Source organism: Dama dama, chromosome 30 (genome assembly GCF_033118175.1).
Source record: "Dama dama isolate Ldn47 chromosome 30, ASM3311817v1, whole genome shotgun sequence".
Lineage (NCBI taxonomy): Eukaryota > Metazoa > Chordata > Mammalia > Artiodactyla > Cervidae > Dama > Dama dama.
The window spans coordinates 19715110-19733311 of NC_083710.1; the positions used below are offsets into that span (position 1 = coordinate 19715110).

An 18202-nucleotide genomic window follows, 5' to 3' on the forward strand; every position below is an offset into this window, starting at 1 on the left:
GATCTGTTTCACATATGGTAAAATATGTTTCAATGCTATTCTCTCAAATCATCCCACCCTCACCTTCTCCCAGAGTCCAAAAGACTGTTCTATACATCTGTGTCTCTTTTGCTGTCTCACATATAGGTTTATTGTTACCATCTTTGTGAATTCCATATATATGCATTAGTATACTGTATTGGTGTTTTTCTTTCTGGCTTACTTCACTCTGTATAATAGGCTCAAGTTTCATCCACCTCATTAGAACTGATTCAAATGTGTTCTTTTAAATGGCTGAGTAATATTCCATTGTGTATATGTACCACAGCTTTCTTATCCATTCATCTGCTGATGGGCATCTAGGTTGCTTCCATGTCCTTCCTGGCTATTGTAAACAGTGCTGCGATGAACACTGGGGTACATGTGTCTCTTTCAATTCTGGTTTCCTCAATGTGTATGCCCAGCAGTGGCATTGCTGGGTCATATGGCAGTTCTATTTCCAGTTTTTTAAAGAAATCTCCACACTGTTCTCCATAGCGGCTGTACTAGTTTGCATTCCCACCAACAGTGTAAGAGGGTTCCCTTTTCTCCACACCCTCTCCAGCATTTATTGCTTGTAGACTTTTGGATAGCAGCCATCCTGACTGGCGTGTAATGGTACCTCATTGTGGTTTTGATTTGCATTTTTCTGATAATGAGTGATGTTGAGCATCTTCTCATGTGTTTGTTAGCCATCTGTATGTCTTCTTTGGAGAAATGTCTGTCCATGAACCCGTGTCTCCTGCATTGGCGGGCAGATTCTTTACTGCTGAGCCACCAGAGAAGCCTATCCTCTGCAGCGAAAATAACGGACCTTCCCCAGCACATCATGCAGTCTGGAGATGACAGGCCTCATGTAATTCCCCCATGCCATGCCTCATCTCCTCTTCCACAAATGAGAAGGAGAGAGAGGTCAGCACATCGCCCCATGCGCACCTCTGACTCCTGGGCCGAGAGCTGCAGTTGCCGTGGCTTTCTGGGGGAAGGACGGGGGCCCCGTGCTCTCTGATGGGCCCTCCTGCTTGTTGAATTTTCCCCTGTGATTCGTCAACAGGCACGTCACAGGCGTGCGAAGCCAGTGTGCGTGCTTGCCCTCTGCTCTCTGTCTGCTCTGCCTGTCTGTTTAGATTAGAAACCCCCGAGGCATGTCTTCCTCTGTTCTGTGCCGCGCCCACTCGTGGCGGGCGCTCACGGGACGTGGATGATTGATGACGGTGTTAATCTGAGTAATAACAAGGCACATGGAGCACAGTCTCAAGGAAGCTTTTCAGTACTGGGTATGGATGTGTGTCTCCTGCCGAGGAAGAAGGGACCGGTCATGGGCAACTGCCGGTACCAGGATGCCCAGCTCGGAATGCTCTTCCCTTAAAAACAAAAGGCAAATCAAGCAAGCAAAGACACAAGCCCCCAGGCAAGATGCAGCATCGAGCAGGTTTTAACAGCAGCACCAGTTGGGTGGCAGCTGCTTTGAGATTATAAGTCAAAGGGAGAAAGGCAATTTTCTATGAAGGCGCCAAAACAATGATTATTGAGAGCCTGCTGTCGGCTTCTTTACATAGGTACTCTCAAATGTAATTTCCTCATTTCGGAGATGAGGAAACAAGGCTTCTGAGATGTGGGGTCACTTGCCCAGGTCACATAGCAATACGGACTGAATATTTGCATCCCTCCAAAATTCATATTTTGAAGCCCTCATCTGATGGTATTTCAAGATTTGGCCTTTGGAAGGTAATGAGGTTTGGATGAAGTATTAAGGATGGGATTGGTGTCCTTATAAAAGAGAGAGACCAGAATACACACACATACACACACACATACACACACACACACACACACACACACACACACACACTCTCTGTCTCTCTTTTTCTCTCTCTCCTCCACGTGATGACACAGTGAGAAGGTGGCCATCTGCAAACCCGGAAACGGGCCTTATCAGGAACCTTAATTCTGAACTTCCCAGTCTCAAGAACTATAGGAAATAATTGTCAGTCATTAGGTCATCCAGTCTGTGGATATGATAGCAGACAGAGCTGACTAAGATGCATAGTAAATAACTATTTCTGGGCCCCCAGATTTGTACCCTGGTCCACAGTGACCAGTGCTCATGACCTTGCTATCTTGCAGCCTTCTTTATTCTTATCAGTACTTTTTGTTTGGGTTCAATAAAAGAAGTTCTTTTCACGCTAATGTGGCAGGTCAGTCCATGTGCCTATTTGCTTTCCTTCCTTCCCTCAGCAGTCCCCCTTCTAGGACTAGGTGGGAAGGGGCTTTGATCAGATAACAATGGATAATGAGTCTCCCAGAATCGGGCCTGTTTGTTGTCTTCAGCCATTCGGTTCACAGTCCTTTGTTCGGGCGGCTCTAGGCGATGCATACAGCTCCCCCTCTGTTTAATCTTCCCAGCTCAGCCTCTAATGTGGGTATGAAGCTGCTTCCGTGGGGTGTGTGTATAAGGGAAAACTGACTTGTGTTTTCAGGCAGTGTGAAAGTTAATCACTCACAGAGACACTTGGAGAAACAGAAAAGAGCCAGTGTTGATGAGGGTGTGGAAAATTGGGGAACCCTTCTGCCCTGTAGCTCCGCTGGTAAAGAATCCGCCTGCAATGCAGGAGATCTAGGTTCGATTTTTGGGTTGGGAAGATCTGCTGGCTACCCACTCCAGTATTCTTGGGCTTCCCTGGTGGCTCAGCTGGTTAAGAATCCTCCTGCAATGTGGGAGACCTGGGTTCGATCCCTGGGTTGGGAAGATCCTTGGGGTGGCAAAGAGTCGGACATGACCGAGTGACTTTCAGTTCACTGCACTGCTGGGGGCAGTGATGGTGTAGCTGCAATGGAAAACAGTATGGAAGTTCCTCAAAAAATTAAAAATTAAATTATGTATGATCCAGCAATCCTACTTCTGGGCTTATATCCAGAAGAAATAAAAGCAGAATCTCAAAGAGATATTTACACCCTTGTGTTCATTGCAGCATTATTCACAATAGTCAAGATGGGGGAAATCCCAGATGTTCGTCAGCTAATGAACGGGTAAAGGAAATGTGGTACATGAACACAAAGACGTATTATGTTGCTTAAAAAATGGAGATCCTGTCACATGCTCCCAAATGGAGGTGTCTGGAAGACATCGTGCTAAATACACCAGTCACAAAAGGACAAATACTGTAAGATTCCAGTTATATAAGGTACCTAAAGTAATCGAAAGCATAGCAATAGGGACTTCCCTAGCAGTTCACTGGTTAGGACTCCTCACTTCCACTGCAGGGGCACATTTTCAATCCTGGTTGGGGAACTAAGATCCTACATGTTGTCTGGTGTTCCCACCCGCCCCCACTGCACCCCCCCGCCAAAATCATAGAAGTAGAAAGTAGAGAGATGGTTTCTAAGGGTTGAGGGGAGGCAGGAGTGGGAGGAAGTGTTTAATGGTCACAGAGGTTCAGTTTTGCAAGATGAAAATATTCTGTCGATCCATTGCACAGCAGTGTGGATATTCTTGACACTCCCGGGTTATATGCTTGAAAATTGGAAAATAGAAAATTTAATATAGAAAATTTAAGGTTATATGTTTGTTATATGTATGTTATATGTTTATAACCACAAATAAAAAAAATAAAATAAAAGTTAAAAAAAGAAACCCTGGGAGAAATTCTCATTGAAAATAAGACATTCTTTGATAATATAATGGGATTAACTACCCTCTTGGTTTTTGCATATGTATGTCTTTGATTTTTTTGCCCACTGGATTTTCTTAAAGCGAGGCTTGTGTGTGACTAAGGGGTGGGAGCTTTTGGTGGGTTGTTTCGGTGGCCCTGATCCATCATTCCCTTCGCTGTGTGTGGTATAATAACATGGGTTTGGAGCTTTCTGCCTAACAGGAGACTTGAAATACATAAGAGCGTTCCCACTGATAGCCTCCAGGGACAAATGATTTGACAGAATGAAGGCCAGGAGACCAGACTGCCCGTTTCATGAAGCTCAGGTGTCAACAGTTGCTACATGTGATCTAATAAAAATATGTATTTGGTCTTGGTCCCCAGTTCCTGGCACAGAGTAACTAAAGCTTTTGAGATTTCTTGAGTGACAGTATGTTTTATTATTCAGTCTTCAAAGGCCAATGAAATAATCAATCATGACCATGTAATGAAACCTCTGTAAAAACTAAATGACAGGGTTTGGAGAGCTTCCGGGTTGGGGAAATGCAGGAACGCAGGGAGATGCCGGAAGGGTGGTTTGCCCTGATGAGTATGGAAGCTCTGCCTTCCTCTCCCCTCATATGTTGCCTTAAACATCTCTTCCATTTGGCTTTTCCTGAGCTGTATCTTTTATTTTTTAAAAAGCCCCGTAATTGTAAGTAAAGTGTTTTCCTAAGTTCTTTGAGTTTTTCTAGCCAGTGATCGAAATTAAAGATTGGGTGGTGGAAACCCCTGATGTATAGCTGGTTAGTTGAAGTATTGATGGTCCAGTTGCTTACAGAGAATTCCATGGACAGAGGTGCCTGGCGGGCTGCAGTCCATGGGGTGGCAAAGAGTGGGACACGACTGAGCAACTAAGCATGAGCCTGAGTGTGAGACTGGTGGCCCAAGGGGCTTCCCGGGTGGCGCTGGTGGTAAAGAACCCACCTGCTAATGCAGGAGACATAAGAGATACGGGTTCGACCCCTGGGTCGGGAAGATCCCCTGGAGGAGGCCATGGCAACCCACTCCAGTATTCTTGCCTGGAGAATCCTAGGCACGAGCTGGGATGTCCCCCAGGACAGAGGAGCCTGGCAGGCTTAGAGTCCATAGGGTCACACAGAGTCAGACACGACTGAAGTGACTCAGCATGCACGCACTGGTGGCCCAAGACTCCTGACTGGCATCTGAGGTGGGGGCAGTTCTGTGGGGACTGAGCCCTTTAACTTGGGGGATCCGGCATTAACGCCAGGTAGGGTGTGTCAGAATTGAATTGTAGGACCTCCAATGGGTGTCAGAGAATTGAAGAATGCGTTGGTGTCAGAAAACATCTCAGACTCCATTTTATTTTTTTTCTCTCTTGGTCTGGGAAGAGTTCAATTTGGGTTTCTTCCTTCTTGAGTAATCCAAGCAGAAGATGCCACCTCTGGAGAGAGGAAAGGGGTCTCAGTCCAGCCTGGCAGTGGAGATGCAAATGTCAGCCAGGATGACCAAACAGGGGTCCAGTGTTTGGGCTATTGTGTGTCACACCGACCCTGACTGGCCACGTGGACACAACCAGATGCCTGGCCCACAGACCCCTCATTCCCTCCTGTGATGCTCAGAGAGAGACCATGAGCCTTGAAAAAGACCATATTGTTTTGTGATGTCACCTCTGGAATGTTCTGAGTGTTTTGGTGACCAGCTTCTGCACAGGACCTATACTTGGCACCTAACACTGGTATGACTTTTTCCTTGAGCTAGAAAATAGTAATATTTAAAGGCAGTAGGTATAGGGACCTCTGCTCCAAAGACTTTCAGAAAGTTTTGTCATCAACTATAAGACCTGTCTTAATTTCTGTTCAGAGACTGATGAAGCATCTTATCAGATACCATCTCATAATGTACATAATTAACAGGAGGGGAGAAGTGAATAGTAGGAAGTCCTGTGTTACGCAGATGAGCAGCTGAGGCTCAGAGGAGGGGCTGGAAAACAGAAATCTGCCTATTTTCTCTTTTCCACAGCACTCGAGGCCAAATTTTACAAGAAAAAGAGATACCAGATCTGAAAACCTAGAAATTCCCATCAATGTGGTTCTACCTCAGGTAGGGATAAACACAGAAGGGTGTAACCTCTCAGTTTTGGCCGGAATAACCCTCCTCTTTCCAAACTCGAGCAAGATATTGCAGAACAGCGGTAGCCAGGGCCTCAGATTCTGGCTGTAGGTCAGCTGCCCGCCAGCTGTGTGCCGGGGGGAGCCCACTTGGTCGCTCTGGGTCTTGGGTTTCTCGTCAGGTGAATGAGGGGGATGGATTCGGTGATTGGTAAGACCGTCCAGCCCACTAGAAGTCTCTGTGAGTCTTTTCGAAATTAGAGCGTCTGGAGCTTATTTACCACTAGGTGGCGCTAGTGGTAAAGAGCCCGCCTGCCACTGCGAGAGATGAGGGAGACTCGGGTTCGATCCCCGGGTCGGGAAGATCCCCTGGAGGAGAAAATGGCAACCCACTCCAGTATTCTTGCCTGGAGAATTCCATGGACAGAGGAGCCTAACGGGCTACAGTCCAGAGGGTTGCAAAGAGTCGGACACAACTGAAGTGACTTAGCACACACGCACATTGAGCAACTACTCTGGACTTCTGGGGAGAGAATTAGAACTGAGACTTGGGATCAAGGACATAGGCCTGAACCCATGAACCTGGGACGTGGACCAAGGGGTATGGGGTCCTGTGGAGGGGTCGGGAGAATTAGGGCCTGCCGTGTACCAGAGCCAGAGTGTAAGGGGGACGAGCCCGAGGGGGTCAGAATGGAGGCCAGTGAACGGGTGACCGGATGGACATTCTCAGTTCTCCTCCTGCTAAGCAGCCGTTTCCCGGGAGGGGTCCTCCTGATTGGATTGTTTCTACTGCTATGTCACAAAGGGGCAGCCTCGCTTCTCCAGAGTCACCTAAGGCCCTGGTGGAAGATCATGGCAGTGCAGCCAGAGGGGCTGAAATGTAGGGTGGAGGAATCCAACGCAGAGGTAACAATCTGAAAGCTCAGTCCAGGGATGTGTGGGAAGAGGGCTGATCCCCCAGTGGGGTCTTGGAGGCATGACATTAGAGGACAGCCTGCTGCCTGTGCCCCACACGGGCAGATGAGCCTCACGGGTACACGGCGGAGGGTGCCATTCCCACCGGGTTCCAGACCCCTGCCAGGATGCGCTGGGCACACTCTGGGGGATGTATGCTCGGCCGCTCGGTCGAGTCTGACTCTTTGCGACCCCATGGACTGTAGCCCCGCCAGGCTCCTCTGTCCGTGGGATTCTCCAGGCAAGAGGACTGGAGTGGGCTGGCCATTGCCTTCTCTCTGGGGGTAAAGGGGCACCTATATGCTTAGATGATCTGAACGGGCTGTGAGAGGGACCAGTGTGCTGACTGGACCTCCCCAGAGGAGAGGCTAATAGCAGGGGAAGGGTTGATCTGGGTAACAAGGGGAGGAAAGCAGAGGGACTGAGCCCTGGTTTGGTCACGTCCGGGGCCCTGGGCCCTGCAGAGCGAGGGAGAGATTGTAAAGGACCCGGAACTGGAACCTCAGCAAGTCTACTAGTAATGGCAGAGCTGGAGTTGGAGGCTTGGAGCCAGGTCAGTGCCCATGTCCTCTGCCACAAGCTGGGCACATGCCGCCTGCTTCCTCCCTGGCTTTTAGGAGATGGTGCCTCCCCGCCCCCATCTTAACTGCCAAGCCCCGGAGCTCCCTGCACAAATCTGCCACATTCTGCTTCGTTCTGGTTCTGAGACGAGTCCATTTGTTTCGAGAAGGAGTTGCAGGAGCAGCTCTGTGTCTCCAGAAAGTGCCTCTGGCCCCCCCAGCTCCCAACCCTGCCTGAACGCTTCTCATTTGCATTGCAAATATCTGTGATTCTCTATTTGTTATCACCCTTAGGTCTTTTCAGGTCTTATTGATTTCCAGTCTTCCTTCCTCACAGTAAATATTTGTGTTTTCTAATCTGTTTCTCTCCAGCGCATTAACTTGCCAGCCATCAGTGTTACTTCCTTCCCAAGTTCCCTGCATGCCGCCCCCCACCTCCCTTGCCCACCCCCCCAACCCCCCGTTCTTTTTGTACATAACGGTTCAGTTCTCCCCAGCATTCCCGTTTTCCCAGTGAGTGCTCTCTGTGAATCTCATAAAGGCACTGCTTCCTGCAAGATTGTTAATGAAGGATCCACACCAGGTCAGAATGAGGTCCCGTCGCCCCCTCCAGGGCCCCGCCTTGTCCCTCTCTGTTGCCTTTTCTCCATCGCCTTTGTTTGGGTTTGTTCGTTAGAAGCTATGGAATCTGTGGCCGACATCGCCTGTACCTCCGCCAGTTTGAAAAAGTGTTAGGAGGAAGATTTCAGAAGATTCTGTGTTAAACAATTAGCTAAAACTACCACATATGGCGACAGATGACATCTTTAGCCTCTTTGCTGTTAGTGTTAGGATTCTATCAAAATCAGTTACATTGACCTGCGAATTATCCTCTTACCTGTTAGCATTTATTAAAACCAACATTGACTTTCTCATGGCACTCGGGAGCGGAGTTGATTTAAGCATATGATCATGACACTCAGCCTTGTCATCTGTTCTGAAAATTAGTGGCAGATCTGGAGAATCCCAGGGAAAGAGGAGCCTGGTGGGCTGCCATCTATGGGGTCGCACAGAGTCAGACACGACTGAAGTGACTTAGCAGCAGCAGCAGCAGCAGCAGCTGCTTTTCCTTCCAGCATATTCTGGGTCTCAGGTTCCCCAGGCTTGAAATATAACCCCAGAGGGCTGAATGTTCTCTGACCATAACCCTCAGTAATGCTGGCAAAAGCAGGGCTTTAAAAAACTTGGTCAACAGACTTGGAGTCTGCTGGGGGCATTTGGACATCTCTTCTGGTCTGTGGGGACCATACTTCTCTGGAAGTGCAGAGAATCTCAGTGCATGGCAACTGAACTGGCGAGTCACTGTCCAGTTCTGTTCCCCAACTCTTCAGATGGGAGGCCAGCAACCTCAAAAGCTCCACCCCCGAAGGTCCTGTTCCTTGGACACCCCTTAGCTTCAGAAAGAGGCTTTGGTTTTATCACCTCCTCTCTGCCCTTAGCCCTGCCCCCGTTTCCAGCCGCCATCCCTCCTGTGTGGTCTCCATTTGCCACACACGAGGCTGGTGATCTGACCGATGCATGTAGTTGGTGATTTCATACATTTCCCCTCCAGAACCACGTGTATTTTTAAAAGGATGCTGGGGAGAAGGATAAAGAGTGAAAAGGGAAAGTGTTAGTCGCTCAGTCATGTTCGCTACTCAGCAACCCCATGGACTGTAGCCCGCCAGGCTCCTCTGTCCATGGGATTGTCCGGGCAAGACTACTGGAGTGGGTTGCCATTCCCTTCTCCAGGGGATCTCTTCCCGACCCAGGGATGGAACCTGGGTCTCCTGCATTGCAGGCAGATTCTTTACCGTCTGAGCCGCCAGGGAAGCCCAGGCCTGATGCTAAGGATGGAGCTCAACCACAGGTGGAATTCAGGCGTCTGAGCGGGAGCTCTCGGTGCCCAGGGCCCTTCCTGCATCCTTAGCGCTGATGCACCTTCCTTAGGTCACAGCCGGGAGCACTCTGCTCCCTAGGGCAGAGTCTCTGGGTCACCTTCCTAACAAAGGTGACCTGATGGGAGGTGTGATGAGCCCCACAGCCACTCGTCTTCCCCTCCTGCTTCCTTCCTGTATCCCGTTCTTCCATGAAGAAGCCCCCCGCTTCTCCTCTCCCACCTACGAGGGCATGTCCTACATGTCAAGGAAGAAACTGTCCTTTCTTTCTTGGAAACCGAGCCAGGCTGTGCTGGGGGTTTGGGGTCATGCTGCCAGAGACCCCACCTCCGAGGCTGAGGAGAACTTTGAGGGATGTTCCAAGGGCTTTTAATTGGCCCAGACCTCTGGTTCAGGGCTCAGTGACCCCAAGGGCAGATTAGTTTGGCTCATGAAACCAAGCCTGTGATACCACTGGTTGAGGAGACCTACTGAGAAGGAGCTGGCTTCAGACGTCAGCTAAGGGGGTCTGGGGTTTGGTACCTCAAGGACCTTGAGTGCTTGTAGACGCTCACTTTTTGTCAAGTTCTTTCATAGAGAAAGACATTTAGGATTTGCTCTAGTGTTTTAGGCTAGGAACGGTTAAGCTTTACGAGGAGAACTGGCCGCCTGTTTGGTCTTGATGACACCTGAGCGACCACTTTCTTGGCCTCTCGCAGTAACCCCTGGCAGGAGGCAGAGCAGCTACACTGAGGTGACTTTCAGAGAAGCTGAGTGACTTTCACAGGAGCAGCCAAAGATGGGACTTTTAAGCCCAAAGCTACTGGGAGTTTGAGGCCTCTACCCTCACTGGATTATAGGCTCAGGATGGTGCCATGGACCAGCAGCAAGCTTTTGTGCAGAGGGCAGCTTCCTTTAAGGCTATGTAGGTGGACAGGGGTGGACGCCCCGTGGCGCCCCTGCTCCGCAGTTTAAAATGTGAACTGAGATGTGCATATGGCTTTACCAAATAGACTGGAAATATTAAGGCAAACGAGATCATCACTTTGGAGGGCTCAAAATAGTATGATGTAACAGTTGTGTAGTTCAACCTAATATCTCCTCCTCCCCCTTCAGTGCACTTTGGTTGATGAGTGCATTGGCACGGACTCATTATACCGCCACTGGATGTGAAACGTGTTGCTCTGATTTCCAGAACTAGTCAAAAAAGTAAGGGGCAGGTGACTGTGCTAGGAGAATTACAATTTGTTAATCTGGGGAGAAGATGGGACAGGATGTATGAAAACCACTGCAAAGGAATGAAGACATAACACATGCAGAATAAAATATCGGAGCACTGTGAAGAGCTAGAGTGAGCATGCGGTTTGGAGTCAGATATCCTGGTTTTAAATCCTTGCTGGCTACGTGAGCTTCAGTATACCCATGGTAGCTCTTTTCAGTAAGATATTACGTATAAATACGGAAATCAGTCAGCATACCATCCCGTAGTAGTCATTCTGTGTTACTTGTGTTACCTTGTTCTATACAATGGAAGGAAATGCTAAGCAACTTCTCTTCTGAATGCACAGTCACCATTCTTGCATGTCTGAAGCTCCCTATAAAGAAGATGTCGTATATTCTCCTTTTATTTTTGAACTCTACAACAGGACCTCTGAAACAAACAGGGCAGATGTTAGTAAAATGGCTGTGGATGGTTGCACAGGTTGTGCACTGCAACACCAGTCATGAATGGCATCCTCTAGAGTTGGACTTTGTACAGCCTGCACAAACATGGAGGGTGGCTCTGAATCAATGTAGTGCCCACACTTTCTAGATATGGAAACTGAGGCAGAGAAGTCAAGTGATTTTGTAAAGGCCATGAACTTACAGCACAGAGCTGGGACTCTCTTTGGTTTCATGTTGTCCAGTCCTCTGTGCCCCATACTTTGCTATCAGAATTAATGGTTTTACACCAAGAAATAGCTGGTGCTAATGCATTGATTTTCAAATTGACTGGAAGTTCCCTGAGGGCAGGTCTGAGAACAAAAGCCCAATTAGTGTTAGTTGACTCATTGACAGAAATGTGGAGGAAGATTTGGTGCAAGAATGTTTAAAGTAGGAATTGATTAGGGCAAGGAGTTTGCATGAGGCCGAGAAAGAGCTTTCCTTTGCGGACTAGGTCCAGTTAGGTCTGATTGGAATCAGGGAAATAAGGGAAAGAAAGAATTTGTCTTGGTTCAGCATCTTCCCAGTGTTTAAACATGATTCTTGGTATATCTGAAATGCCTGTATATTTGTTGTTTTTCTTTACAGCCTCTCATTTTCAGAACAGAATTTGCTGTATGCTGGCTTATCCTAATCCTATCCATGGGATTGTGGGTTTGATAAAAATAGGTATATTTTCCTAATACTCATCAAAATAAATACATGACTATCAAATTTTTTAAAGTAAGTGTTTTATCTAAGAAACTAGGCCATGAAATGATGCTAGACTTGGCCATCTTCTGGGTCCTGTGTGGGAGAAGAGCAAGAATAGAAAGACTTAGTCATAGGAGGAGGGTTTGTTCTCTTGGTTAAGAAGGTAAAGGAGACCTGTTAGTCCATCAGTGTTTTCTGGATTAGGTTGCCAGGTGTGAAACTGAGACAGCACAGGGTCTGCTGGGGAAGTGTTGGCCACGTCAGGAGGGGACTTGATGTCAGCCAGGTTGATAAAGGAGGGCTGCTGGGGTCACGGCAAGGCCAGTTTACAAACTTAGATCCCTTGTACCAGAGAAAGTTAGACAAGAGGGCGTTTAGAGATAATGCCACTGACCCTTCCATTACACAGGAGTGAAGACCAAGGTCAGAGGGTGAGAGGCTGTGACCGAGCCACCCAGTGGCGTGCGTAAGGACAAGGGCCCAAGCACCCAGACTGCCCACTACTGGGGACCTGCCACCCGCGTGTTAGGTGTTCTGTTTAGTGCCTTTATGCTGAGGGCATAGTTGGAAATCCCTTGGCTGCCCAGTTCAGAATGTGGACATAAAATACAGGCAGCTCACTAAGTAGGATAATTTCAAGGCCATGAAGGATGCTGTGAGTGGGTATAGAGCACCAGTGATTTCTCTTTGGTTCAGTTGGATCAGAAAGAGTATCCTTCTGATAAAAATCAATCGTAAAAAAGAAACGAGACAGTTGGGAAATTTTGAATCAGTATTTGTTGACATTAAGGGATCATTGTTAAATTTTAAAGGGAAGATAATGGTATTGTGGTTTTGTTTAAAAAATACACATTGACTTATTTATGGATAAAACAACACAATGTCTATGTTTTGAAATAAGCCAGTGGCAGAAGAGTAGTTCTGAAATTGGATGATGTTACAGATGAAACAAGTGTGGCCTTGATTTGATAACCACTGAAGCTGGGCGATGGATACATGGAGATGTATTAGATTATCCTCTCTCTTTCTGTATACATTTGAAATTTTCCATAATAAAAAGTCCCCAAGTACTGAAAGCCCTTTGCTAAATTCATGGAGCTTTCCCATATGTGTGCTTCACATAAATAAGTTCAGGGAGCCAGAACTGGATTTGTGACTTAGTAAGTGGAACTTGTGCTGGTTATTTAACTACTCTGAGTTTCAGTCTATCCATCTGTAAAATGGGAATAATAGTAAACCCTTATTAAATCAGTGTTGTGAGGATTAAATGAATTCAGTGGATGGATCACCCAGCCCAGGGGCTAGCACAAAACTTACCTTTCTCATGATAGAAATATAAATCATTGACTAAAACTACATTTTCCATAATAACATCCTCGAGAGCAGGATGTTACTACTGAGACAGAGACCTCTGTTGCCTCACCCTTTGAGGATGAAGATGATTTCTGATTCCTTATTCACTATGGGATCAAGGCACCTTCAATTTCAAGAAATGGTCTGGGCTCTTCACAGTGGGATTCATGCAGATCACAGGTTCAGTCCCAAGAGCCAGTGTGCTTCTCCCATTGAGAAAGATGAAAACTACTGAGGCTGGATTTATTTAAAGTAAATAATGTGCTGATCGCAGAATGTCCCTGCACCCTTGCTCTCTGGAAGATTAAGCACATCCTTACAAAGTTAATGACATGTGCTTATTGCAAAGTTAATAGCACAGAACTGTGACTTCTATTTATCTAGCTCTTTAGGTCTTAAAGAATTCTAACCAACTTTATACACTGTACAAATTATATCTCTATATATGCTTTTATATATATATATATAAAATGCAAATAACCTGACTTGTTTTCTATCTTCTCTATCTGTAAAATTGTGAAAATAACCTAAGAAATGAGAAATTAATATTTGGAGAGCATTGTGATGTACTTGGATGAAATGCTTTTGGTGTATTTAGAAGCAGCTCCCGTGATCTTATTTTTATTTAAATTCATTGTCGCAATTGTTACCTCTTCTCCAGGAGGCATCCCACCTGTTCATTGCTTTATGAATCATCTCGGAATTCCTCCATTAGCGAAATCTCCTTTTCTCGATAACAATACCTTACATTTCTATGGCACCTGGCAGTTTTAAAAACACTTTTGCATTCATTATCTCTTCTCAGTCCTCGTAACGGTGCTGTGAACTAAGCAGGCACATGGTATTATTTCCATTTTACAGGTACCATTTGCTGACTTTCAATGTTGGAAGGTGCTTTTAAGATCACAGAGTCTGACTCTCTTTTGTACTAGTGAAAATCTGGGTCTTGGAGAAGGTGAGCGAGTTCTCTAGTTTCACACTATCAGCAAGAGAACTCAGATAAGCATCTGTGTGATCCCCGTCTTGACCTGTGGGCCTAGTTTAGCCCCGGTGTAACCCTCAGAGAACTCCATGGACAGAGGAGCCTGGTGGGCTATAGTCCATGGGGTTGCAGAGAGTTGGACCCGACTGAGTGACTAACACGACAACCCTCAGAGCAGTTCTGACCACTGGAATCCAGAATCGCCCGAGGGAGCTGGTTAGAAACACAGATGAATGACTGAATGTATGAATCAGTCTTGTAAGCAGAGGCTCCAAAATCTGCATTTAAAATGCACTGAGATGACTCTGTATTAAAAAGTGTGACCGCTCCTGGTTTGTCAGAGGTAAGCTCTGTGACTCCGACCCTCTTTTTGTGGGCTGGTTTCGAGGTGCATGGCCACCCTCACAGATTCCTCTTTATGCATCCCTTGGCATCCTTTGATGTCTTCACTACCAAATGTTCACCTCCCATGGTCACTGACACGACTGTGGTGGTGCCTTTCCTTTCCAAACTTTTCAGCAGGACTCTGTTTTGAGCCTGGCACTGTGTTTGTTGGTATTTAAGGAGCTGCTATCAGGACAAACTCGGGGGTGGGGAAGAGTGAAGGATGAGCCTGAATAGGGCCAGGGAGAAGGTGGGACTTACCAGTGGCACTGCCATCTTGGATAATTTGAGTGACTGTTAGGGTGATGCCAGTTGTGGGTCCACCTGGGGTAGCAGGAGAATGATGTTTATTCTTCTTGTAGGATGACAGAAGTGTGCGAGAGCCCCTGCTTCGTGCTTTCATACATTATCTTTTAATTCTAAAGTATTTCTATGCAGCAAGGCAGTGGGTGCAGTTCCTCCAGTTTGAAAGCATGGTAACTCACATAATCTGTCCATATTCTTGTAACTGATCAGATAACCGGGTCAGGACTCAGAGGTGGTTGACTCCCAACATTAATGCCTTGAAAACCTCCATGCTATATTGTTGATTCTTACTACTCACAGATTCCAGGTTTGTGAATTTGCCTAAATTTTTTTCCTTGAAATTAGTCTGCAACCTCCAAATCAAGACCTGTGGCACTTTTGTGGTTTATCATGGACACTCACAGAAGGGTGAATGATTTGAGTTACCGGATGCACACGTTTCCAGTTTAGGCGCCTTCTTGTTTCCGCTCTGACTATGAAACAGTGTCCTTTCCACCGTTTGTTTCATGTCACTTGTTTTCACACTCTTGTGCTCTTTGTCGGTGATTTCACTGTCTAAAATGGCCCCCAAGCCTACTGCTGAAGGGCTGTCTAGCCCCCCTTAAAGCACAAGAAGGCAGTGATATCCCTTACGGAGAAGACACCTGTGTTAGGTAAGCTTCCTTCCCGCATGAGTTACAGTGCTGTTGGCCCCAAGTTCAAGGTTAATGAATCAAAATGCATTTTAAATAAGGTGTCTTTCAAAAGAAGAAAAAGTTAGGTATTGATCCGTTGAGGAAAATGTGGCCCGCTGGAGGTTGGCAGGAACCTAACTCTGTGGTCTCCCCTGAGTCCCGGTTCAGTATTCGCTAATTCTGTATCTGCTGGGACATTATAGAATAGAGCCTGGAGAAGGAAATGGCAACCCACTCCAGTATTCTTGCCTGGAGAAGCCCATGGACAGAGGAGCCTGGCGGGTTACAGTCCATGGAGTCCCAAGAGTCGGACACGACTGAGCGACTAAACCACCGCCGCCACCATAGAATAAAACCGCGCGAATAGCGGGGCCAAGTGCAAACGCACCCTCGGTGGCGGGTCCAGACTCCCAGACGGGGTTTCTCGTGGGGCCTCGGGCCTCTCACGTGGCCAGCCGGCCTCGGGCGCAGCCAGCCTCATCTTCGCTAACCCCGGGCTTCCCTGTTCTTTCCGCAGAGGGGCACAGCCGAGCCCTTCCTGAGGCTCCACAACTTGTACCCGACCCCTCGCTGTGCCCGGCAGGCCGCCCTGCCCAGGCTGAGCCGTCGGGTGGTCAGCCAGCACTCCTATCCGCTCAACCGCTTCTCCTCGGTGCCCCTGGACCCCATGGAGCGCCCCACGTCGCAGGCGGACCTGGAGCTGGATTACAACCCGCCGCGGGTGCAGCTCAGCGACGAGATGTTCGTCTTCCAAGACGGCCGCTGGGTCAGCGAGAACTGCCGGCTGCAGTCGCCCCACTTCTCCCCGCCCTCGTCCTTCCACCACAAGCTGCACCACAAGAGGCTGGCCAAGGAGTGCCTGCTCCAGGAGAACAAGACGCTGCGCGAGGAGAACCGGGCGCTGCGCGAGGAGAACCGCATGCTCCGCAAGGAGAACAAGATCCTGCAGGTCTTCTGGGAGGAGCACCAGGCCGCGCTGGGCCGCGACGACAGCCGGGCCTCGTCGCCGCTGCTGCACAAGGACACCGCCTCGTCCCTGGAGGCGGTGAAGAAGGAGCCGGCGCTGCAGGCGCACCGCGGCCGGGAGAACAGCACCCTGCAGCTCCTCCGCGAGGAGAACCGGGCCCTGCAGCAGCTGCTGGAGCAGAGGAAGGCCTACTGGGCCCAGCCCGACGAGAAGACCGCCTCGGCCGAGGAGATCAAGCCCATCTCCTCGCCCCACGAGGAGTCCCACGGGCTGCTGCCGGACCCGGGCCCCGGCCTCCCCTCCCCCTTCGAGGAGCCCAAGGGCCTCCCGGCCCCGCCGGACGACTCCAAGACCCTCCGGGCCCTGCGGGAGATGGTGAGCACCCTGTCCGCGCAGCCCGGGGAGGAGGTGGGCAAGGGGGGTCCGGGCCTGCCCGACGGCAGCCAGTCCCTGGAGCTGCTGCGGGAGATGAACCAGGCGCTGCAGGCGCTGCGGGAGGAGAACCAGAGCCTGCAGGTCCTCCGCGACGAGAACCGGCTCCTGCAGGAGGAGAACCGGGCGCTGCACGCGCTGCGCGAGGAGCACAGGCTCTTCCAGGAGGAGAACAAGGCGCTGTGGGAGAACAACAAGCTGAAGCTGCAGCAGAAGCTGGTCATCGACACGGTGACCGAGGTCACCGCGCGGATGGAGATGCTCATCGAGGAGCTGTACGCCTTCATGCCGGCCAAGAGCAAGGACCCCAAGAAGCCCAGCAGGGTCTGAGGCTCCCCCGCCCCCCAGGCGCATAGAGGCACTGGGCTGGGGCGCCCCCACCACATAACGCCCACCTTCCCCATGGGCCCCTGGCCTGCCCCTACCAGCTGGTGCCCAGTGCAAGAGCAGAATGAGCGGCCTGGTCAATTCAGAGAAGTAATAAAGGCCTGAGGAGGCTGGGGCCTAACCACATCTTTCGCGGGTTTTGTGTGTGTGTTTTTGTTTGTTTGTTTGTTTGTTTGTTTTGAGCACTTGCAGGTTCCCTGGTAGCTCAGCTGGTAAAGAATCTGCCTGCAATGCAGGAGATCCTGGTTGGATCCCTGGGTCGGGAGGATCCCCTGGAGAAGCGAACAGCTACCCACTCCAGTTTTCTTGCCTGGAGCATCCCATAGACAGAGGAGCCTGGTGGGCTGTAGTCCATGGAGTCACAGAGTTGGACCTGGCTGAGTGAGCCCAGCCCAGGGTCACAGCAGAATGAAGCACAAAGTGCAGAGAATTCCCTCCGTCCCCTCCTCCATGCCCCCCACGGCCTGCCCGGCTATCAGCCTCCCCTCCCCTCCCCCAGAGGGCACTCTGGTTCCAGTTGATGAACCTCCGTTGACCCATGCCTGTCACCCAAAGCCATGGCTTACACTGGGGTCCACACTGGGTGTCGTACATTCTATGGGTCTGGGTAAAGTGTGTAGTGACATGCATCCACCATGAATACACAGAGCGTATTCAGTCCCACAACTCCTTTGTGCTCTGCTCATTCATCTTTCCCTACCTCTCACCCCGGCAACCACTGATCTTCTTACTGTTCCCCACGGTTTTACCTTTTCCAGAATGTCATATAGGTGAAATCGTACAGTAGGCAGGCTCTTCAGCAGCAGACGTTTAAGGCTCCTCTGTGTCTTTTCATGGCTTGATCGCTCATTTCTTTTTAATGCTGAATACTGTGCTGTTGTCTGAATGTACCGCAGTGTGTTTATCCATTCACCCACTGAAGGACTTCTTGGCTACCTCCAAGTTTTGGCAACTATGAATCTGGCTTCTTTTTCTTTTTTTCTCCTGTCTCCTCCTTCCTCAGCCTCCCTTATCATCTGTTTTTCTCTTTCATTTCCTCCCTTTTCCCTCCTTTGTTTCCCTCCTCCTTCTCCTGTCTTTCTTGCTCTCTCATCACCTAGTGTTGATGAGGCCATAGAGTGGGGGACGG

The 18202-nt window shown here is 49.0% G+C and overlaps 1 protein-coding gene and 1 long non-coding RNA gene across 4 annotated transcripts in view; both read left to right on the top strand.

Moving 5' to 3' along the window:
* LOC133049518 (uncharacterized) overlaps nucleotides 1-18202 on the top strand; it is a 304845-nt gene that overhangs the window by 110097 nt on the left and 176546 nt on the right. The window lies entirely within an intron of this gene.
* CBY2 (chibby family member 2) lies at nucleotides 5335-17016 on the top strand. 3 transcript variants are annotated; one of them, XM_061133575.1, is made up of 3 exons: nucleotides 5335-5409; nucleotides 5694-5774; nucleotides 15805-17016. In XM_061133575.1, the coding sequence occupies exons 1-3, from the start codon at nucleotides 5335-5337 to the stop codon at nucleotides 17014-17016; spliced, it is 1368 nt and encodes a 455-aa protein (XP_060989558.1). The 3 variants fall into 3 exon arrangements, with proteins under 3 accessions (XP_060989558.1, XP_060989559.1, XP_060989560.1); XM_061133576.1 differs by lacking the exon at nucleotides 5694-5774; XM_061133577.1 differs by lacking the exons at nucleotides 5335-5409; nucleotides 5694-5774 and adding an exon at nucleotides 6635-6688.

Coding starts and splice junctions, on each gene's coding strand:
- CBY2 (XM_061133575.1), top strand. CDS start 5,335: ATGTCACCTCTGGAATGTTCTGAGTGTTTTGGTGACCAGCTTCTGCAC. Junction 5,410..5,693: donor ATACTTGGCACCTAACACTG/GTATGACTTTTT, acceptor TCTTTTCCACAG/CACTCGAGGCCAAATTTTAC. Junction 5,775..15,804: donor TCAATGTGGTTCTACCTCAG/GTAGGGATAAAC, acceptor TTCTTTCCGCAG/AGGGGCACAGCCGAGCCCTT.